The sequence below is a fragment of the Leptidea sinapis genome, chromosome 37 (assembly GCF_905404315.1).
Source record: "Leptidea sinapis chromosome 37, ilLepSina1.1, whole genome shotgun sequence".
NCBI classification, from domain to species: Eukaryota; Metazoa; Arthropoda; class Insecta; order Lepidoptera; family Pieridae; genus Leptidea; species Leptidea sinapis.
In genome coordinates, this window is record NC_066301.1 from 4102133 (window position 1) to 4126913 (window position 24781).

Below are 24781 nucleotides of genomic sequence, written 5' to 3' on the forward strand. Positions count from 1 at the left end.
TGTTTCTCACACGAACTGTTTCATTTAATCTCCCCCTACTCGCACCTTACTTCTTCATTGATTAGATACCTGTAGAACTTTTTATTCGTAACAGATTACGTCACGTCTCACACTCTGCTGGTAATATTTATTTTGTTTGATGTCAGTCATCATCATCTCCGATCGGCTTGATTCTTTGACGTTGTGTAGAGATGTGGATTCTCTCTACATCTTCTACCGCATTTATCACGGGGAGTGCTCAGAGGAGCTGTTCGGGTTGATTCCAGCGGCCGAATTCCACCACCGTCTGGCATTCCACGACAAGAAATTTCTTGCCTCGCACAGCCAGTTTGTGGAATCAATTACCAGCTGCTGTTTTCCCGAACCGGGGACTGACTTAGAGACCTTCAAGAATAGAAGACCTTAAAGAACGGCAACGCATCCATTCTCCATGGGTGGTTGCCTCACCACTCCCCATCCCATCAGCCTTTTGCGCGTTTGCCACCTCTTATATAATAAAAAATCAAATGATTAGTATGAACCAGTGTGTATTTAGGTGGCTTCAGAAACCAGGCATCTAGTAAAGGTGCCTACTTATTATTTGAAAATAGTCTGCATTAATTAAAAAATGTTCGTTGGGAGAGGAAAAGAGTTCTGATATAAATATGAAAAAAAAAATTATCCATTGAAATACTATAAGATATATATAAAAATATCTAAATAATAAATTATAACACATGTTTAGATAAATGGTTTTATTAAGATAATATTATCTAGTAAAGTTAATTTCAATATTTAATACAAATATTCCAAAATACAGTGGTACAATCAAAACACCAGAAAGACTATATTGATATTCACTAACATTAACTAATATTTACATTATTAATAAACAAACAATATTATACTGATAAAAAGAATTCATTTGAATTTTTGATATAAAAATGCAACCATTAAAGTATTGTATCTACCTATGTTGATGTAAGTCCGGAATTGGCAACACTTTTATATCACAATAATAATTAATAGAACAATTTTATGAACATTTAAAAAAACACACTGATATCGTGCCGTTAAAAATAATACAGAAAAACATGGTCTAATTTAATTCCAGTTGATATGAAAAATAATTTTTTATTTGATACAATAACTGGAAACTTCAGTATTCAGGGAACTAGACTCCATTTTACGGCAGTATTGGCACCTACTTGTTAGTTTAGAATACACAACAATTGCCAACCTCCTCCTATCTACATATGTACTAGAATAAATGTCCTAAAGGCACAGTCCTAAACACCCAACGTTGCCGAGAAAGCGACGAAATATTGACAGATATCTTCCATTAAAAGTATAATAGATAATATAGATCTCGTATGAATAAAAGAGACACCAATATTAATACTATATGGCCGACCGTTCACAATGTTGGGCGAGAACTCTCTCCCATAATTTATCACAGCGACAAATGCTATCGTAGGTAGGTACTGTACTTTTCCTATTATCGTGCGCAAAGTTCATTTTGCGCATGCATTTGCGTTCGCAAAGTACCACTTTACCACACGTTTACAACGCGCGCGGGAATGTTGCTGAGCGTGCGGGAATGTTTGAAAATAATTAGATTGGTGGAACTTTACGAAACTTAATAGGAAGAATAGTATACGATACTCGTGCTTACGTAGGTCATCCTGTCATCCAACGACCTACTTTGCGCAGTTCGCAGTAGCAGCAGTATCGTAATGTACTATTATATGGTTTCTATAAAATATACAAAATCTTCACACGGAAGTACCTATTAAACCTTAATGTAAGTACGTACTTACACTTATAATAAAGGTGTATAATCTTTAGGGTCTATAAAACTTATTTTTTATTATGATAACATCATTCCCGTCTTTATTTGCAATAAATTTTCTTATATTAGTTATACCACATAAAAATAAAAGACTATATTAAACATAATCAATTAAACCTGAGACTAGCTATTCAACTACACTACACTTAATATTATACAATATAGGTAACCTTGGCAAAACAAATCCATAAGTTGCAAAAATTCCCTTCAAAATATTTAAAAACCGTCACTTTATTTTGTAAAAATACCAGATTTCTGCATGCATGCTTTCATATGTACACAAGAGTAGACAGATATATGCTTGTTTTGAAATTATATGAAAACTTAAAAAATCCATAAAACCGATACATATATTTACGCTTCTAACTTTATAACCGTACATATACCACATTGGTGAAAACTTTTAAACATTGGATGTGTTACCCAAGAAACAGACAATGATGGTTGAGAACAATAACTCAACGGTTAACAATTATATTAATGAACATACAAACTTACAAATAATACATCTTAAATAATTTTTGGCTTATTGCAAGAGGCCGAACGGTAAGTCTGGTCACGCCCACAACGGAAACGTCAACAGCGACACAACACAAACATAACGTTACTCACACAGACTGAACGCGGGGTTTAGCAGCGGAGTAATATTGAGTGGACAGCCGAGAGACCACTCAGGTGATCATCTGCGGGAAGTTCCACCCGCCAAAGGCCTTCTCCAATTGCTTGGCGACGGCAAAACATAACCGATCCTGGTGCGGCGCGGCGATCACCTAAAATAAGATGATGGAGAGTTAATCTTTATTATATCTTTGGACTACACTATACTGGGTGTCCCAGAATAAGTAACTACGAAGCCTAAACTTACAATCTGTAACAGTTGCAAAGCAGACGAATTGAAGAAAAAAGGGTAAACACAATATCAGTGATTATACACAGCTTAACGATTTTGTTTTGAACATAAGCACGTTTACGTTATTCAATTTAAAGCCTGTATAAAGGTTTATGCCGAATATGATTCAACAAGAATTAAACAAAAAGACAAAAAGGTTGAAAGGTGTTAAGCATTTCTTGATTCAACTGATGACGTGTTATGATTGTATTGTTTAAACATTTTTTTTTATAATAATGCTCGTTTAATACTTTAACTTCATCAGTATTATTAAATATTATTCATTTAAATATTGTCAATAATAATGATCTCGATAAGTATTCTATATCAACACGTTAGTGGACGTAAGCGAAGCTTCGTAAAAGAAACGTCCAAACACAAGAAATCTGACTGAAGTTCGCCGTTTCAACGGTACCCACAAATAGGTTTGTAGAAAGCAACAAAAAATCAAGGCTTAATCAACTTTATCGAAGAGATAATGAGTGTTTTACCTTTGATATGCGATTAACTATTTATTTACTTTAATTTAACAAGCATCTAATAACAACGCTTTAAAGCTCCGGTAACTCGTTATGAATAAAATGTTAAGTATTTTCTTGTAAACGAATGTTAATAGTTATTAATGCAACTGTTGTGTAATAAGGGGTATTAAAACACGAATGTGGGTTTATGATAATAGTATCACATGAGTGTTTTAATACCTCATTATAATGTGAAAGATTCTGAAACAGTTAGCTTACTGCTAACATTAAAAAAGCCAGTCCTAGTAACCATTACATCATCCAAACGAGTGTTGTGATGTTGTAAAGAATTTCATTACAACACTCGTTTGATTATGTAATGGTCATAAGGATATTGGGTATTTTAATGTTGGCATTAAGCTAACTGTTTTAGAATCTTTAATAGGGGATTTTAAGGATGGGTGTAGATAAAAGTTTCAATAAATGTATGGTGCAGGTGTGAGTGCGTGGTGCAGGGTGTACACACCTGGATGGAGAGCGGCAGGCCGTCGGGCGCCAGGCCGCAGGGCACGGCGGTGGCGGGCAGCCCCAGCACGTTGAACAACATGCTGTAGCAGAAGCCCGACGTGCGCGTGAACACCTGGCCGTGGCGGTACGCGCGCGAGCTGAACACGGGGTACAGCAGCACGCCGTCCGCGCCCAGCACTCTCTGGATCACCAACCGATACAGTCTTAGGGTCTTCTTACACGTTTTTTTATTAAAATAAGGGCCAAGACGAGCAGGACTTTCAGCTGATGGTAATTGATACGCCCTGCCCATTACAATGCAATGCCGCTCAGAATTTTTGTAAAACACAAAAATTCTGAACGACGTCACAATTGCGCTCGTGTCATTGAGCTGGAAGATGTTCACTCTGCTTTGCCCAATAATTTCACTAGCTAGTGCGCCCTTCAGACCAAAACACAGTAATGCTAACACATTACTACTTCACGGCAGAAATAGGCGCCGTTGTGGTACCCATAATCTAGCCGGCATCCGCTGCAAAGGAGCATCGAACTTGTAAATACCATGTACCACAACCGGAACAAGCGGTCGGGCGCATATTATAGAGTGCGCGACGTCGTCTTCGCCATCTTCTTTTTAAAAGCCATACTAAAGATAGCAACAACAATGTTTACTGTTCGAATTCCATGACTTCGTTTATTCAAGGAGTGTTTCCTCTATGAAAGCCGGAGTCTGTGTCCGCACACGACGTAACCACATCGACATTTTGTCGATACCACAACGCAACTGCAAAAAGCTGTAGCGACACTATTCACAAATAACCAATTGTATGAGAACACCCTTAAACTTCATCTTTTGGCATTGCGTTATTCAAATAAATTCTTTGATTAACACGAGTGTTAAACATTTATCCCAAACACTTTTCATATGATTAAAACACGTGTATTTAATAGTAATACACATGTAACTTTCTTTTTAAATTAGATGTTTGTACAAAAGTTACATTTTTATTATTATATTAGTTAAGCCAACGTTTCAAGACCTTTCCAGATCTTGTTTTCAAGGGGACTTTCACGGACACATGACCATTGGGACAATAAAATTCTCGAATGTCGACCACGTACCGGAAGACGCAGTGTTGGTAGACCACATACAAGATGGACCGACGGTCTGGTCAAGATCGTCGGAATACGTTTGATGAGGGCAGCGCAGAACCGATCGTCGTGGAAATCTTTGGGGGAGGCCTTTGTCCATCAGCGGACGTCTTTCGGCTGATGATGATAATTAAATTTTTTTTGTTATTTGAAGGAAGCAAACGACTCTAAAGATAAAATACCTGTATTCTATCTTTGAATTCCTCGGCCAGGCGGCAGTACCGGCTCGTGTCCTGGATGAAAAGTCCTGTGCGGTGCAACAGCGTGAAGCCAAGCGCTTGCAGCGACCGGGACGACGTGCCACACAATGACTTGAAGATCTCTAGTATGAGACTCTTGTCGCGCTGACAACACAACAACTTTATGTTGAGTAACTTAGAAAAGGAAAAATGATTGTACTAGCTTCAGTGTCAAGCATTAAAAATCTCAGGCATATAGTATTTTCTTTACACATTTAAATAAAATACTTTTTAAAGTAAACCCAAGCCCTCGTCACGAAAGGACAGAGTGAAAATTACCAGGCCATTGCAGAATAATGTTTGGGAAACACTGCAGTAGATGCATCAATCCACACACACCATAGATATATGAAGGTGATATGTGTATTTACCCTTGACGCTATTATGTATCTTATGAAGCCTACTAGAATTAGTTACAAGCAATCCCTTATTTCTAGTGTTATAAATCGAAAATCACTATTAAGAGCACTATATATTAAATTTTCATAAATGTACTGAAAATGAACAGTCATAATATTTATTTCATTAAAATTTTCTTTGAGAGACTGTCTATAACCAAGCTAATATATAGCACGAACAGCTATCTTTTACAGAGCAAACACTATATCAATGTCAGCAGCATGACCCCATAGTAAAATACCGTACGTCATGATATTGTGAAAATAACTAAAGTACATTGTTTGCTCTCTTAAATATTCTCGTTACATAGTTAGTGAACTTACCTTGGGATTGTCTGGATCCCGCAGCATGTTGGGGATGTCTTGCATGGAGAAGAACATTGATACTGACATCTCCACAGTATTCTCAAGCTCTTTGAAGTTATCCTGAAGATTTATGTTTCGAATTAGAAACCAAACAATAAATATCAAAGTCAAATAAACATTATTCAATTAGTCTTAAAGTCATATTGTCACTAAAAATAGTTATTTTTAATTACTACGTCTATCATATGTTCGGAACAAGTAGAGCTCGTGAGAAGAACACAATAATTAATTGATAGTCCGCCTCTAACATGCAAAATGTTCCAGAATTGGGATAAGAGGAAATGTCAATGCTAATGATAAATTAAATTTTAGATATTCTAAACTATATAACTAGTGGGAGGCTCCTTTGCACAGGAATCCGGCTTGATTATGTGTACAACGACAACTATTTCTGCCGAGAAGCAGTAATGTGAAAACATTACTGTGTTTCGGTCTGAATTAATTAAATTACTGGCCAAACGAGACTTAACATTTTATGTCTCAAGGAGAAGAGCGCAATTGTAGTGCCATTCAGAATTTTTGGGTTTTTCAAGAATCCTGAGCCGCACTCCATTGAACGTCCCGCTCGTCTAGTCCCTGTGCTAATAATTGAAACTAAAATGGCGGCAAACAACATCTACTGGTAAACAATTACTTATCGATGTATTGTATAAGTACTCACGTGACACAGCGCGGCGCCACACTCGTCCCGTAGGTAGAGGGCCGCTCGCTCGATGACGTCACGGAGAGCGGGCTCCACCTCGATCAGAGCCAGCGAGTGACCCGCCTCCATCTTGTAGAACACCTGCACGGCATCAACGACAACACTTAGGTTAAGCATATGGTCCAAGCAGCTGAGAGCACAGCAGAATTTGTCATATACGTACGTACTAAGAGCTACGTACAGTGCGGTGCAAAAACGTACGCACGTACGGTGTTCAGACATGCGTCTGTCCTGTTCTGCGTCTAGTTGTAACGCCGGCACAGATTTCCGCGAGATGCGTGCATGTTTTGACCGCCAATTCAACTTTGTACACATTGGTTGCGCCAGGGAATTTAAAATGGACTGTATTAATAAAAGGGATACTCAGGTGAACAGAATAGGAATATAGGTTATAACCTATAGGTTATCACGGGCTATTATCCGCAACTCGACGTCTACAGCGCGCCTATTTTGCGTGGTGAGGTGGGCGGCTAATCCTGCCACCCCAGCTCCTCAAGGTATTGTATCAAACCTCTGATGTCACCCATGACCTCGGGGAGAGTCCTCGGTGACCCCAGGTGTTTGGCCCGGTATGTGGCAACACTCCTACACTCCAGAATAGGAATCATTGGAGTAAAGGGAATAGCCGGTACTCACCTCTTCTGCAAAATCCTGGATGCTTCTATATGCGCCTGAGTGTGCTGGCGAACCACAATATATATATCGAGGAACACTTAACGAAGAAATCACTACGATCTCACGGCGGCAAATCAACAGAAATACGAGGATTTTCTGGATTTATACCTAAATGTTTCGGATGCTCAACTTTCGCGTGCGGTTACTTGACGGTATGTGTGTTACGCCATACGACCATAGATGTCGCGGCTCGCGGTGTTATTCTTAATTTGTACCGGCTAGGTTGCTAAGATAAAGGTGTAAGGGTTTAAGGAAAAGGCTCTCGTTATTTGGACAACTGGCGTTACCACACATATTTTTTCCAGCTATTTCTTATTTTTTTCCCAATCAACATATATCACACTAACTATCCACACTATTCAAAAAAGACATTAAACCAGTTTTAATGGGTATTTAGTGCCGAGAAATGATGTTTTTCATAAAATGTATCTTGAAAAAGACCTAGCAGCGACCTCTTGCAACCGGAGCTTGGCAAAAAACTGCCCCTTATGTATTCATATAATTTTTAAAACGACAACGCATTAGTGACTTCCTGTGTCGCTTAACATCCGCTCATGGGCTATATCCTGCTAAAACGTTGGACTGATAAACACTCGCTGTGTTTTGTTCTATACAGTAGGTATCATATAGCACTTATGACCTTTTTTGTAATATATATGTTTTATGGATGATGTTAAGTGATCACCGCCGCCCACATTTTCTTGCAACACCAGAGGAATCACAGGGGCGTTGCCGGCCTTAACTTCCTTAACGTTTACGCGCTTTTTTAAGGCTACCATGTCGTATCGTCCCGGAAACACCGCCCAAGGAAGCTCATTTCACAGCTTCGTCGTACATGGAAAAAAGCTACTTGAAAACCGCATTGAGGAGGAACGACACACATCCAGAGAGTGAGGATGCTATCAGAGGACACAGGAACACGTGTTGCCAGCCTCTTATTGAAAGTAGCCATGTGGTATTGTACTGGAAACAGTGTACAAGGAAGCTTATTGCATAGTTTAGTTGTACGTGGAATAATGTTCCTGACAGCAAACAGACCAGTCATCTAGCGCATTCAATTCATGCAACCTGTATAAAAAGAAACATTACGGAAGGGCATTTACGAAAATCGAACAGATATTTTTTTTATGACAGTAAGGGACGAGACGAGCAGGACGTTCAGCTGATGGAAATTGATCCGTTCTGCCAATTACAATGCAGTACCGCTAAAGATTCTTGTGAAACCCTAAAATTCTGAGCTGCACTAAAATTGTACTCGTCACCTTGAGACATACGATGTTAAGTCTTATTTGCCCAGTAATTTCACTAGCTACGGCACCCTTCAGACCGAAACAGAATAATGTTTACATTACTGATTCACGGCAAAAATAGGCGCAGTGTGGTATCCATAATCTAGCCGGCATCCTTTGTAAAGGAGCCTCCCAATGGTAAATGTAATAGTTTATAATTATTAAAATTTTTCAGTTAACAGTTGCATGGATGAAATGGACTTTGAAATCCAAAATGAAGAATTTCTCATTTTGCATCAGCCACCGGGAACAGTACTGTACCACCTAGCACTGTCCGTCACCATCACCAGGTAGACTCTCCATACACACCCGCAGTTTATCACAGCTGACCGGCGTTTCATCGAGCGCCCCAGGGCCCGCCATCACCCGCAGCAGCAAGGACAAGTCTTCCGCGAAGCGACACTGAGGCCCCACTGACAGGTACTGAGGAAACAGGGGGTCACTCAAGGTCGGTATGTGTCCCTCGTATGGCACCAAACCTAATTTCAAATAAAATGTAAAACGCGTCAAGCACTACTAATTTTCATGATCTTCAATGATTCATGATATAACAGATACGTTTTTCAGATTCATTGCAGATTTATTTACAGCTTATTCTACTCTTAACATTCTAAAATATAAATCAGACTCGACCGGACTAGAACCAAGTCGCACGAAAAACTCCAAATCACAATATGACAGCGGTCCTCAATTAACACACATCTACCGAAAGGGCCGGTGACTAGGGCCGGTAACTTTCCTGATTCATGATTTCTCTTAGGCATTTGATAAAAAACAAATCATAAAAAACTGTTAGGTAGGTCAAAAGAGAACAGTATACACACGACTTACTAAAGAAGATAGACTCTTACATCAGCTATAAAATTCTCTGAAGCAGTTCCAATGAAAAAATTCGCATCAAAGTTACTTCGAATTTTTAAAACATCCCAATTACCCCTTTTTTATTGTTGCTCTATATTAATGACAAGAGTGTACTTTCTAATAATATCTCTAATCAAATTATGACTAATTACGCGGATGACACGAAATAAAATATTTATAAAAATTAAATAAAATATAAGTATAGTATAAACATATTCGAATGTATAGATGTGTTTACCTGAACAAAGAGAAAAAAAAAACTTAAGGAAATTACACCGATGGCAATGAACTGTTGTCAGTTACAGTTGACAATTGTAAATAAGTGTCGGGTATTTCCTAATTTAAAAGATGGAGCGATGGAAGTGCTTCATGGTCCTCGATATAAAACCGTTTTATTCAAGAGTTGCATACTATAAGACAGTATATATAACTTTACACCATGACTACGCGAAAGAAAAGGATTTAAGCGAAAATAGACATTCAATAAAGAAAAACCGAAGATGAAATTAAATAAAATGCACATTATAATTGGAACAATATAGTACGAGGGCTGCACTAAAAGTATCGGGAATCAAGGAAGTGACACAACATTACTATTTAAAAATGTATTTATTGCTTTTCGAAGTATTCTCCGCGAAATTTGACACATTTTTCCATACGATGGAACCAATCATTGAAGCAACCAATCCATTCGTAAGTTGGGGTCTCCAAAATGGCCGTTTTGTAGGCGTCCACAGCTTCTTCAGGTGATGAAAATCTCTGACCACGCAATTTATTCTTTATTTTAGGGAAAGTATATAAATCATTAGGGCTTAGGTCGGGGCTGTACGGCGGATGGTCTAATTATTCTATGTTTTCTTGCTTTAAAATCTCTTTTGTTCTGTGCGCGGTGTGAGAACTCGCATTGTCGTGATGGACGATGATGCGGCGGTTGCAGTTCTCTTTACGGAGTTCAGAAACGACCCGTGGCAAACAAATGCTAGCATACCATTCTGCATTAACCCTTCTTTGTCCCTCAAGAGGAATAGCCGTAACATGGTTTTGGAGACAAACGTGGCCACTATTTTTTTTGCAACACTCCGTGAACGAACAATTTTTGTTGGCTTTAACTCTTTTTCGAACACCCAAACTCGTGACTGGTTTTTTGTTTCGGGTTCGTACGCATATATCCAGGATATATACCTGATACGATGTTGTATACAGCATTTGAGGATCCTGCGTGGAATCTTTCGAGAGTTCTGACGCACCAAGTAACGCGAGCCGCTTTTTGCTCTTCACAGAGCAAATGCGGTATCCATTGGGAAACACACTTTTTTTGTGTTAAACCACTTCGAAAGTCATAATAAATCATCGCTCTAGAATTTTCTCGAGTCAATTCCATTTTCTCAACGACTAAACAAGTTTGAAAAAACCTTGTGACAAGACCGAGAATCTTTTTAAAAAAAATGGTATTCGATTTTTAAAACCAAGGAGTTTTCAATTAAAAAGATTGTAATATGGCAGGAACAGTAGAAATATTCCATTCCCGATACTTTTAGTGCAGCCCTCGTAACAGTTCAATAAAAATAAAATGAAAAAATAACCCCGAATTTTAGTAATTCATGAGTAATTGTCTTATATTATAAGAATGGTTAAGATATGAATCGATATTTATTTCTTCTAATACTTCTTGTCAAAAATGTCGACGAATCAAACCTTATTTGTTATTTCAACAAGAAGTTTGTATCGAGTATTTTTTGCGCAAGGAGGTTGTACAGCATTGAGATGGAGGTCGAATATATTGTTGTGTTCTGAATTCAAACACCAAAATAGTGATTAAAAGTGCTTCTCATTCAATGTTTTGAGCGAATAAAATTATTTAGAGAAGGAATGATAAAAACAGTATTTTATGTCTTTCACATAGCTTGTATTTTGTTTGTTGGGGGCAGTCTTCACTTAATTTATGTGAAAATTTTGCTTGATTAGAATTTAAATTGATGACGTAATGTTAGTAGTAACATTGTAAGTTTTTTTCTTTTCGATCTGTGGTGCTTCCACCAGTGGGTGGTGGGGGTTTTACCTGGGGTGGGCTTGTGTCCGAACACACCGCAGAAAGCCGCCGGGATGCGGATGGATCCCGCGATGTCGGACGACACGCTCGCCACCGATGCACCGCACCCGAGCAACGCAGACTGCAATACGACAAATAATTATACAAGACACCCTATTGCTATCTATTACACGGTGCAAAAAACCAGTAATCGTTATTCATGCAACTGTTGTGTAATAAGGGGTATTAAAACACGAGTGTGGGTTTCTCTAGGCTTAGCCCCGTGTGATAATAGTATCACATGAGTGTTTTAATACCCAAGTATTCTATATCAACACGTTAGTGGACGTTAGCGAAACTTCCGAAAACAAACGTTAAACACAAGAAAACTGACTGAAGTTGGCCGTTTCAATGGTGCCCAAATAGGTTTGTAGAAAGCATCAAAATCAATCAAGGCTTAATCAACTTTATCGGAGATATAATGACTGTTTCACCTCTTATAGGCGATTATCTATTTATTTACTTTAATTTATTACGATTGAACAAGACTTTATCTACACCCATAATATGAATCTTCTATAAAAGATTCTGAAACAGCTTACTGATAACATTAAAAACGCCAGTCCTAGCAACCATTACATCGTCCAAACGAGTGTTGTAATGAAAAACGGATGATGTAATGTTGTACTGAATTTCATTACAACACTCGTTTGGATGATCTAATGGTTATTAGGACATAGGATGTTTTGATGTTGGCAATTTTAATGCTGGCAGTTTTAGAATCTTTAATAGAGGATTTAATGCATGGGTGTACCTAATATAAATTATGATATAAAATCTATCGGAAAAATCTATAGTGCTTTTGTGTTAACTTGTAAAGTTGTCAAGAAAAGTGCTCAACGCCGGTTAAATCAGGTTACTTATAAAGCAGTTGTCCATAAATTAAAATTCTGCCTGAAAGCTAGGTAATGCAACCGACATCGCAGACCGTGTGATCAGGTTACGGTTTTCATGGGCATCTAAGAAATAGTTGCCCTGAGAGAATCAGAAAACCGGGCGAGATTAAAAAAAAGAACCAGTGTGATACAAAACACCCTTCAGAAATGTAGAAAGTAAGCCAGAAGAAAATAGTAAAAATGCAGCTTATTAGGCAGAATTTTTCATATAAAAACGATATATTTTCGAACATTGGTATGTCTGGTTACAGTTAATAACAAATAACTTCAACTTTGCCTCTTTAAATACTACACATTGTAATTGTAGATAAAAAATCTTTATATCTACATCTCTGAAAATACGGGCGAATATTTCAATATTGTCGCGTAGCAACGCTTCGACGTACATGACGAGAGTGATCAAACTTCAAGGCATTGATAATTTCGACAGCTCCGTCAACAATACTCGTGGCTCAGCGGAAAAGTGTTTACTTCAGACGCTGGAGAGCCGGGTTCGGTACCTACCAGTGTACGGAACTTTTTGGTTTTGTAAAATTAATGGAAATTTCTAGTGAGTTCAGGATCAAATCGAACAGAGAAAAAAGGATGGAAAATGTGTAAGCAGGATAAAAACAGTTAAAAGAAATTTTCAGAGAACAGACCCGGGGGTATATAAGCCGTACTAAGCGTGGCCTATGGCAGTTCTAGTTCAGACTCGGAAGTAAAAAGTAAAAGAGGAAGAAGTAGTGAAAAGTATTGGAATGTGATCCAGTGAGAAGCAGATAGAAGAGAACTAGTGTTCGTTGCGGTGTGATCTACTGAAGGCACCGCAAGAGGAATAGCGGCAGACCGACGAAGTACCTACAAGTTCGTGGGAGTGAACACAAAGAATTAAAACTGGCCTATTTTTATCGGTTGTTTAACAGCAAGAGACTCTATCTAGACTTATAAATTATCTAAGTAGGTAACATACAAAACAGATCAGCCCAATCGTGACGCCCGCACGGTGTCAGTTAGTACAGGGAACTGTATTATTAGCTCATACAACACGGTAACATTAAAATAATTCTAAATATATTCAACACAGTACGACGACAGTGTTACAATGCAATCAATATATTAAAAGGTCAATAGCATAATGAATAGTAATTTAAGCAAATATATCGAATCAATTCCGCATACAATACATCTATTTACTAATATTATAAAACCAAACATTTTACAAAATTTTAAGGGAGACATTACTATCACCTACCATATTTATATACTCCTTGGATTAATACGTGAATAAAATTTGATAAACAAAATTTTATGAACGACGCGGGACTCGAACCCACGACCTCCGGCGTTCCGTGCCGGTGCTCTAACCAACTGAGCCAACCGTTCGAGTAACGGATCATTATAAAATCTTGTTTGCTTTGTTCAACTATCAGATTGTGGCTTCATCTACAGGGTCAACTTTTCAGTTGATAACCTGCTCAACCCCAATATTTGCATATTAGGAAATTGACTTGAGATGTCGCTCTTGTAAATCTAAGTCTTAGATTTACAAGAGGGGATATTTTTGTTTTGGCTAAACATTGGTTCTAATTTCTAAATGCTCAAAGATTCATAAGTAGTAAAATTATGTAGTTCCGCTGCTTTAGTACCCTCCGAACTAACCGTCAACTCCGTAAAAATCCTGTTCAGATTAAAAATAATGATGAAACTATGTTATCGTTTAAGTACACAATTAGCTGAACACTAACTGAGATATATAATATATGTCTCCCCGCCATCTAAGGCGCATATGTGGCCATGTCTTGCTGTCTTGTAAGTATTGCTGTCATCTCTGGTTTGGTGCACCCCAGTATCAGCTCGATCAATGTGACCGTGTGCAACGCAGAGCAGCTTGAATTCGCTCGGATACCCAGTGCTCTGTGAACGGCTGGATCACATGGCGTTGCGTAGATCGCTTCATTGTGTGTCTTCTACCGCATTTATCACGGGGTGTTCCAAAGAGCTGTTTCACCTGATTCCTGCCGCCACAAGTTAGGATATCATCCCCACCATCTGGATGTGTGGCGGTCCTCCACAGTGCGGTTTTCAAGGAGCTTTCTTCCACATACTACAAAGCTGTGGAATGCAGTTCCAAAAAAAACGCGTAGGCACACCTTCCTTAAAGGCCGGCAACGCTCCAGTGATTGGTGTTGCAAGAGAATGTGGGCAACGGTGATCACTTAACACCAGGTGACCCGTACGCTCGTTTTTCCTCCTTTTCCATAAAAAAAATCTATATTTAAGCGTCATTTGTTGTATGTACTATTTGTTATATACTAAAAGTATATTTACTCTCGGGAGTTAGTAAGTAGATCGCCTTACCTCACCGCCGGACGAACCCCCCGATGTTCTCGCAATGCAATAAGGGTTGTTCGTTGTCCCTGTCACCAGGTTGGTGGTTTCCCAGCCCAGGCATAGTTCAGGTGTGTTGGAGACCAGCAACGGAATCCCTCCAGCCTTCCTCATCCGGGCCACCGCTTCACCGTCGCTGGTCGCACGGCGTCCCTCCCAATCTACACACCCTACTGCATTTGATAGTCCTGGAAAGTTGTTTGAAGTTTAAGCACCCAGGTCCACTTCACATCGCTGATTGTAATATTATTCGACTTCATATAATGAGCTGGTTTATCGAACTCTTTTTATGCAGTCGCAGGGAAACCAGTGGGAGGCTCGTTTGCACAGGATGCCGGCTAGATTATGGGTACCACAACGGCGCCTATTTCTGCCGTGAGGCAGTAATGTGTAAACATTATTGTGTTTCAGTCTGAAGGACGCAGTAGCTACTGAAATTACTGGGCAAATGAGACTTAACATCTTATGTCTCAAGGTGACGAGCATAATTGCAGGGCTGCTCAGACTGTTTGGAGTTTTTCAAGAATCCTGAGCGGCATTGAATTTTAATGGGCACGGCATATCAAATACCAACAGCTGAACGTTCTGCTAAAATCGAACAGGTTACTTAAATTCACAACTTTATAGAAGCTAAAGCATTAAAAAATCATGATTTTGCTTATCAAAAATAAAAAATAGATAGCAAATCAGCTAGTGTACTAAAAGATATATACAAAGCACAGCACCTTCACCTTCGCACGACACGCCACAAGTTAGGATATCATCCCCACCATCTGGATATGTGGCGGTCCTCCACAGTGCGGTTTTCAAGAAGCTATCTCCCTCGTACTACAAAGCTGTGGAATGAGCTTCCTTGTGCGGTGTTTCCGGGACGATACGACATGGGTACCTTCAAAAAAAGCGCGTACACCTTCCTTAAAGGCCGGCAACGCTCTTGTGATTCCTCTGGTGTTGCAAGAGAATGTGGGCGGCGGTGATCACTTAACACCAGGTGACCCGTACGCTCGTTTGTCCTCCTATTCCATAAAAAAAAACACTCACCTGCCAACGAACAGCTCTCTTTTACAGTAAACGGTATCCCAAGCAGAGGTTTATTCTTGAACAACTGGTCCAGTGTTCCCGCGCTCCTGGCGGCTGCTACCTCTCCATCCACAGCCCGAGCCTCCTCCATAGCCTCACGGAATCTCTGATCAACGACGGCGTTCAGCTGCAGGTTCACTTCATGGATTCGACCGATGAATGCGTAAGTGACTTTTTCACTTGTCAACTGTTTGCAAAAACAATTATTGAGGCCTGAATTTGAAAAACTATTTAGTGTAGTAGAAGTCATGTAACTATTAGACCCAAATCTATAAATTATCAAGGTTATGTAACATAGAAAATTTATTGAATAAGGCGTTACGTTGCGGAAATCCATAATTATACAAATTATTTAAGTTTTCTTTAGTGTTAATTCCGCCAATATTTGTCTTTAAAACAATTCGACACGTGTTTCGCCTCTACACGAGGCATCCTCAGGACGTGTTGTCTCGCCAAAATCTGGCTCGTGCCGTGAATTAACACTAAAGAAAACTTAAATAATTTGTATAGTTATGTAACATCTATTTCAGTATATTTCACCTTCACATGACACGCCACAACCATAGATATCATCCTGCTTGGTGAAAAACCAATCCATGGAATGAAGGCATTATTCAGTGGAAGGCTCCTTTGCACAAGATGCCGGCTAGATTGGTACCAAAACGGCGCCTTTTTCTGTCTGGAAGCAGAAATGCGTACGCTATTGTCTGAAGGGCACCGTAGCTAGTGAAATTACTGGAGAAAAGTTGAAGGTGTCGAACGCAATTGTAGTTTCGCTGAGAATGTTGATTTTTTTCAAGAATCTTGAGCCTTTCTGCATAGTAATGAGTGGTGCGTATCAATAACCACCAGCTGACTTCCTTTCGCTGTGTTCCAGAACAATACAACATAGGTACCCAACTCCAAAATTCCTCTGGTATTGCAGAAGTATATATGGGCAGCGGTGATCACTTAACGATGGGTAATAAGCTCTTTATCCTCCTCCAAAAACAAAAATCAGCACCTGTTCCCGCTATTGAGATTCAGGCCTATAGGTACGAACGAACAGTCGTGATCGGTTTGAAAAAAGAAATTTGTTGCCATAATCTCCGCGCTATATAGTTCAACGGACAGATGGCCGTTGGGGCAGTAGAGTCCTCGAATGGCGACCACGTACCGGAAGACGCAGTGTTGGCAGGCCCCCCACAAGATGGACCGACGATTTGGTCAAGATCGCCGGAATACGTTGGATGAGCGCAGCGCAGGACCGATCGTCGTGGATTTTTTTTGGGGGAGGCCTTTGTCCAGGAGTGGACGTTTTCCGGCTGATGATGATGATGATGATGAATCGCCGCGCTTGGCAGGCGGGTTAGCGCAGCTGTTGATGCGGTCTCGGAAGAATGCTGCTGCCCATTCTCCGTTCTTTCTATCCCTTAGTCACCTCAAACGACACCCACGGGAGGAGATGGGATAGATTCTGGTGCAACTAATTAGAACTTTTAAAGCTTAAATCTCACTCACTTCTCCATTACGTATAGCGGTGACGAGATTTGTGGCGCTCCTCAGCAAAATTGGGTCCCTGATGGGTGACACCGACTTCGTGTTTCTCGCTAGAAGCCAGAACAGCGGGGCTGTCAGCACATAGAGGATCCGGAGTATAACGCCCACCAGTCGGACTCCTAGTTCCATGCTGCAAACCGGAATTATAAGGTTTTTTTTTAATCTAAAACCGCCCATTACAGTGACCTAGTGTGCTAGTTCAAGCTGCAGTTAGTCAGTTTTTTGTTTATTTTACGGTCGTTCCCAATATACTATCTACAGATAGTGATAAATCACTACCTTCTACTGTCAGTAATTAGCTGTCAATAATCTGAAGCTGTCCCAATATACTCGATAAGTCATTCTTATCGACTTACATTGGGACGCGTGAATTTAAATTTCCATATAAAGTTCTATCGCTGGTAAGCTATACGTCGTCCCATTGACAGACAGCGTGTACGGATAAGGTGAGATACCGTCGATATGTTTATTGGGACAGAAAAGTCAACGATAGTTACGATTTTTATCTCAAGTAAGAGATAGACTGAATATTGGGAACGGCAGTTAGCCTATGATATTATACCAATTAAAAGAGGATTTTAGCACACGGGGGTAGTGTAGTAGATTTATATAATTCCAGATAGACTATAAAGAATGGTCGATACAATGTTCGTAAACATAATGTGTTTATACGCAGATATTACAGGTAATGTTTACGTAAATATTAATGCGGGTAGGACAAACAACACACTACGAGTATCAACAGGCCAGAAGGTCAGCACGTGATGCACGTAGGTATATGAGTAAAATATTAAATAGGAACTCGTGTAAATTACGTGACACCAATCTCAATGGTTGTTTAAGTTAATTTTCTCCCCTAACCTTATGAACGTTGTAATTATTTTACTGTCTAATTTAGTTTATCAGCTTTTATACTAATTTACATAAAACCATTTCATGGAGGTCAAAGCAAGGACAATAATTGTGAATGTCAAAATTATATGTACCTACATATTATCATTTTACAGTACTTTGGAAAAAGTTGGGTTTAATGAGTAGTAGTCCATTGAAAAGCTTAACCCCAAGTTTATGGGGTTGTAGCCCTTTTCACCTGGCCGCCATCTTGGAAAAAGAGGTGCAAACACGACGAAATTATTATTTTATTAATTTCAGTTACCTAACTTCAAATATTTTTTGTAATTTTTCTCCCTTAGTTTTCAATTATAAAACAGTCAACAATATTTTACCAATCAATCCACAAACAACTCCTGATAATACTGAGTAGCACGATCAAGTATTATTATATCTACCGCTGGAAGTAAAGAGATTGCAATATGTAAATCAAGGGTCAAAGGAAGACCTCCGGGATGTAAATCACTCACTTCATTTACACGGTACTTCGAGCTTCGTTTGAATCGCGTCGATGCAAATTAAATTTTCATGGGACCTTTGTCATGTCGGACAATATCCAATATCACTGTCAAGGTTATCAGAAATAATTGTTTAAGAAAGAGCCCTGTTTTCGAGGTTAGAGGAGGGCAAACGAGCGTACGGGTCACCTGATGCTTAAGTGTTCACCGCCGCGGCCGCCCACATTCTCTTGAAACGCCAGACGAATTACAGGAGCGTTTCCGGTCTTTTAGATATGTACGCGCTTTGAAATTCTTATCAAAGTAATCCATTGCGTATAAAAAAAAAATCATAAAGAATAAACCCAGAAACCCAAAACGGTTTTTTTCATTTTGGAAAGCTTTGATGAATAATTACGTAAGCCCAGGGGCGTGCATATATTTTATATATTCTATATCCAAACATTTAACAACCTAATAAGATCTTACGCTAGATACTAAATACCTACCTACGGTAATCTCTATTTTTTTTTTATTTATACTATTAATCATTTACAGAAAGAATCTTATAAGCTAACATAGTCCCGCAAAACTGTTTGGACAGTTTCTCAGCAGGATCACGTCTCTTGTAATACATTAATGCTTATTAGAACATTGATTTTATACAAGTGTAAATAACAAATATTGATAAAAAATATAATAAAAAATTTAATTTTAAGGCAGTGTTGACAACAAATATTTCTTAAGTTTAGTTTTAAATTTTCTTTTACTGGTTTCTAGTCGGATGTCCTCAGGCAAGCTGTTTAATAGATAAGGTAGGCGTTTTTTCAAAGTCCTATCTCCGTAGTAGTTATTGATTCTAGGAACCTCGAACTTACCAGCGGACATCAACCGAGTATCGTGGTTGTGCATAATTGGGTTATGTTCTTGATTGCCATGATTGTTAATGGCTAATAAGTACTTATGTGTTAAGCTTACTTACTCTAGGCTGCATATTCCAAAACTCAACTACGACTAGTTAGATATACAGTGCCTACCTTGCTAAAAACAAATGCAAGACCTTGCGAAAGACGCACATACCTACACTACCCCCCTAGGGCGACATTTCAACCACAACTTTGATGGGCAACGTAGACGAGCGAAGTGTCGGACGACAGTCGCACGTAATGTCCCGCGACAGGCGGCGACATGTCTCACGACTTTGTTCCCAAGTGAATACGTGACTTAAAAGTTTACCTCTATAAAAATAACGGTGAGAAACTGCTTAGCATTTTCTCGAATTTTCACATGTGGCTTGTCCTGCTTGATTAATTCACGTGCACATTTCTGGTAGCGTATTTGTAGCAAAACTACCGCAGAGTGTATATTCAGTTTGTGAAATATAAAACTTTGTTTTAGCCCGCTAACTATGACCTACATCAGGGTTTACGAGAGGCAAACGTAGTCGCTCGAACAACCCCGTGTACACAAACCACGACACGGTTCACTTTGTGTTATGATTAAGTGAGCTTTTAAAATTGTAACTGTTTTAAATCAATTTTTAATTTGATATGATTTATTAAAATTGATATTTTTTTATGGAATAGGAGGACAAACGTGCGTACGGGTCACCTGGTGTTAAGTGATCACCGCCGCCCTCATTCTCTTGCAACACCAGAGGAATCACAAAAGCGTTGCCGGTCTTTAAGGTTGGTGTACGCGCTTTTTTTCAAGGTACCCACGTCGTATCGTCCCGGAAACACCGCACAAGGAAGCTCATTCCACAGCTTTGTAGTACGAGGGAGAAAGCTCCTTGAAAACGGCACTGTGGAGGACCGCCACACATCCAGATGGTGAGGATGATATCCTAACGGTAGAAGACACACAATGAAGCGACGTCTCTACGCAACGCCAAGAGACCCAGCCGTTCACAGAGCACTGAGTCCCCGACAATTCGAGCTGCTCTACGTTGCACGCGGTCAAATGGATCGAGCAGTTACTGGGGTGCGCCAGACCAGAGATGACAGCAATACTCCAATAAAGCAATCAATAATAATGATTGAATGATTGTTTATAATCAACAATCATTATCAATGACTCATTTGTAATATCATATCAGCCGGAAGACGTCCACTGCTAGACAAAGGCGTCCCCCAAAGATTTCCACGACGATCGGTTCTGCGCTGCCCTCATCCAACGTATTCCGGCGTTCTTGGCCAGATCGTCGGTCCATCTTGTGGAGGGACCTACCAACACTGCGTCCTCCGGTATGTGGTCGCCATTCGAGGACTTTACTGCCCCAACGGCCATCTGTCCATCGAACTATGTGCCCTACCGACTGCTACTTCAGTTTCGCGATCTACTCATTTCTCATTCGATCTTGCAATGAAACTCCGAGCATAGCCCTCTCCATTGCCCTCTGAGCGACCATGAGCTTTCTCATAAGGACCATAGTTAGCGACCACGTCTGTACCGTAAGTCATCACTGGCAACACACACTGGCTGAAAACCTTCGTCTTCAGAAACTGTGGTAGGTACTTGGGACGAGAATAATAATATACTTTAATAAATATACCTTTATAATATACCTTAGTAAATTGCTAAAAATACTAAACGAGTTCGCATAAAAAATAAAAAGCCATTAGTTGTTTAAGGTTCCACATAGCAACAAACGATCACTGTTCACCAAACACCATTCCACAAATAACAATCGCGCTAAAAACAATTACAATAAAATAATCAGCCATAAACTGGATCGTGTGATCGGCTTTTTACTTATTTACTTTTTTGTCAACGATATCATATATTACATCATAATGTACTATTTCATTTTTCTTGTATTACGTACAATCGCACGTTTATTTGTTTTTATTATTTACACCGTCTCTTAAATTTAAAATTACATAGTAAATTTAGTATTAATTGCGTTTTTCAATTATCTTTTTCCTGACTTTAGATTAGGACAACTAATCCGCTTAATCGCTTTCTTCAGGACGTTTTTATTTGAATTATTTTTTTTTATTTAATTTTGAACACAATTTCCAGATGGCAGAAAAAAGCAAAGCATGCAAATGAGTGTACGTTTCGGTTTTGATTTACAAATCGTCCCAATAGACAATGATCGTAGCGCCGCATCTAATAAATACCTGCTGATTGCATTAATTCACACCATCATCATCAACTTGGTCGATCACCTACAGACAACCCCAACTTATTTAAAAATCCATAATTTTGAGTAGTATTATTAACTGCTGAAGTATGAAATTGCCATTTAGTACAGAAAAATACAAATATTTTTTTTGTTAAATATCCGTATTTTACCCTCATTATCTATACAATTTCGTGGACTCAAATAAAACTCTGTGAGGGGATGTTGTAATGCTTCTGGAGCAGAAAATTGTAAAAATTTGTCCAAATCGCAGAAAAAGGTAATCGGACTGCGCCTCGTCTGGCTGGTAGTAGTAGTTGGACTGGCAGTACGGAGGTTGTCGGAAGGTTTCTACAGAGTAGTAGATTTTTCTCGTAGCGTTAAAACAATTTCTCTAGCCCTGTGAGAACTTACGTTATCATGAAGGAATACTTGTGTCACAAGTGAAGTACAATAGACATCTACTGTTATTGCTGGACCAGATTTGAGGAAGCTCAAGTTTAGTTTTTTGTTTGGTTTACGTTTTAATGTGTATATATAAAGAATGAAATGTGTTTATAAAGAATTTACCAGAAGAAGGCTCCTTTGCACAGGATGCCGGCTAGATTATGGGTACCACAACGGCGCCTATTTCTGCCGTGAAGCAGTAATGTGTAAACATTATTGTATCGGTCTGTAGGGCGCCGTAGCTAGTGAAATCACTGGGCAAATGAGACTTAACATCTTTTGTCTCAAGGTGACGAGCGCAATTGTAGTGCCGCTCAGAATTTTTGTGTTTTTCAAGAATCCTGAGCGGCACTGCATTGTAATGGGCAGCGCGTATAAATTACCATCAGCTAAACGTCCTGCTCGTCTCGTCCCTTATTTTCATAAAAGAAATGAAAAAGCCGTCGAAAATCGACAAATTGATAATAAAAGTTAACAGAATATTCAGACAATTTTAACATATTTTAAATCTAGAAAGTTCTAGCTGTCACGTGGAAAAAGTTTCACTGTGAAATCTTACACCTAGTATTTGGTTTTATTTTAATGTAAACCATCATACACAAACTATTTTTATTTCTGCTTTAAAATTAATGTACCTAAATAATAAATTATGGAAAAATAAATATATAAACAATGTAATTACGCATAATAGTATTACTATTACGACGTAATTTGTCAATTCGCGTCACAGTGTAAAAAAAACATTAATGTAAAACAGAAAAGTTCGTGTCATTGTACCTAATTTATTTAACTGAGAATGGCGTCCTATTGAATAGCCAATAAATTTGTCCTGTGTCATTATGGGAATAAATGGAATTCACGTGATTTTTTGTTGCGCAAGAGTTGAAATTTAATTCATAAGCGGGAATAGAATCGAGTAGTACCAAGAATTGTATTATTGAAGTTATAAATCTACAGGCGCATCACTGTAAAACAAAAGAAACAGGGTGAAGTTGGTTCCTAAAATTCTTGTTTCTGACGTTTGCGACATTAGTTTTTTTTTTTTGGTTTCTTCGTCCATTATTAGGATTGGCAAAGGGTTCAAGCCTGTACAGCCGTATTCGTTATTTAATAATTAATTATCAAACCATCGTTGCAAGATTTTTACAATATTGTTCTTTGAAAACAAACGAACATAGAATAGCACGAGGAATAAATAATTTTAAGGATTTTTGCTTTGTTAGACCAAAGAAGTATAACTTCTTGCGTGCATACATAAGTACACACACGCTTTTTATTATTATTTGAAATAAAGTACAGGATAATTGACAAAGGGGATATTTAGGTCAAAATATAGCATCGTTTGAAGGTTGTGTCCATATTATATGATATGATGTTGTTAGTAGGATGCGTTAAGCAAATCCTCTTATGTTATTAGTCTTGCTTAGCATTTAACATGCTCTAGCTAAGACTATTTAAATAGTCTAGCTAAGACTGTTTACATAGACTTTGCTAATATTTAAGTTTGGCGCAGACGATCCGTTCCGACCAAGATGCAGATATAAATGATACTGTAATACAAGTAACATATGTAATTTTTTAATTAAAGTAATGATTTCATTTTTATATAATAGCTAATAAAATTCTCGCATAATGCCTTTATTTTTTTACGGTATGTGTATGTGGGCTGCCAATTTTTTTTCGGACCACATATAGTATTTTTGGATTCAGTACCAAAAAAAAATAGTAGACAGGGAATAAAATAAAATAATATATTTTGTATGTTGATAAAATATAGATGTGTCGCCTAATATCCTACTAATAATATAAATGTGAAAGTTTGTATGTCTGGATGTATGTTTGAACTTCTTTAACGCAAAATCTACTGAATAGATTTTGATGAAACTTTACAATAATATAGCTTACACACCAGAATAACAAATAGGCTATAATTTATAAAACTATAGTGTGAATTATACAAAATATAAAAGAAGTGTGATTGTTGCTAACGAATACAACTAGCGCCATCTCTTATCACCTAGCAAGCAAAAGATCAATACAATTTATATGGCAAAACAACGATTGTCGGGTCAGCTAGTATTATATAATTAAAAATAATAATCGGTAGACACCTTAAATAGTAGGATACTATACTATATATGTAGTAGTGATGGCAACCCTAATTGATACCTACATCTTTTTTACTTAGGTACTCGTGTAACGGTGTAAGGCATTTAGCATTTGACGTTTAAGTATGTCTGTTGCAACACTTTGCATATATTGTAATTGAAATGATTTGTAAATTTAATTGAAAATAAGAACTTGTCTAATCTGTTTTGAAAAGAGCAGCCTTAGAGTTTCTTGCTCGTTCGTCTCTAACAAAATCTGCTTTACGAGCTGTATGAGAACATGACAAGTATTTCAAGTGTTATGTAATTTACCTATGAAATAAAATATTTTAGTTTGGCTGATTGGTTGGTAATGAATACTGCGATTTATCCGTAGAAGACCATTATGCATACGTAATAAGAACACGCCTGTGTCCCACAGGAATA

General features: G+C 38.5%; 1 protein-coding gene across 2 annotated transcripts in view; it reads right to left on the minus strand.

Annotated features, from left to right (window-relative positions):
* Positions 1–761: 761 nt before the first annotated feature.
* LOC126975721 (fatty-acid amide hydrolase 2-like) overlaps positions 762–24781 on the minus strand; it is a 57756-nt gene continuing 33736 nt past the window's right edge. For both annotated transcript variants that reach the window (XM_050823721.1, XM_050823720.1), the window contains exons 2-11: positions 17307–17475; positions 15768–15993; positions 14697–14914; positions 11431–11542; positions 8820–8989; positions 6505–6627; positions 5802–5903; positions 5023–5184; positions 3708–3890; positions 762–2601 (exon numbers count right to left, since the gene is read on the minus strand). In XM_050823721.1, coding sequence (XP_050679678.1) covers positions 2503–2601; positions 3708–3890; positions 5023–5184; positions 5802–5903; positions 6505–6627; positions 8820–8989; positions 11431–11542; positions 14697–14914; positions 15768–15993; positions 17307–17474 — 1563 coding nt within the window. In that variant the 5' untranslated portion in view covers position 17475 and the 3' untranslated portion in view covers positions 762–2502. The remainder of the gene's footprint in view (positions 2602–3707; positions 3891–5022; positions 5185–5801; positions 5904–6504; positions 6628–8819; positions 8990–11430; positions 11543–14696; positions 14915–15767; positions 15994–17306; positions 17476–24781) is intronic.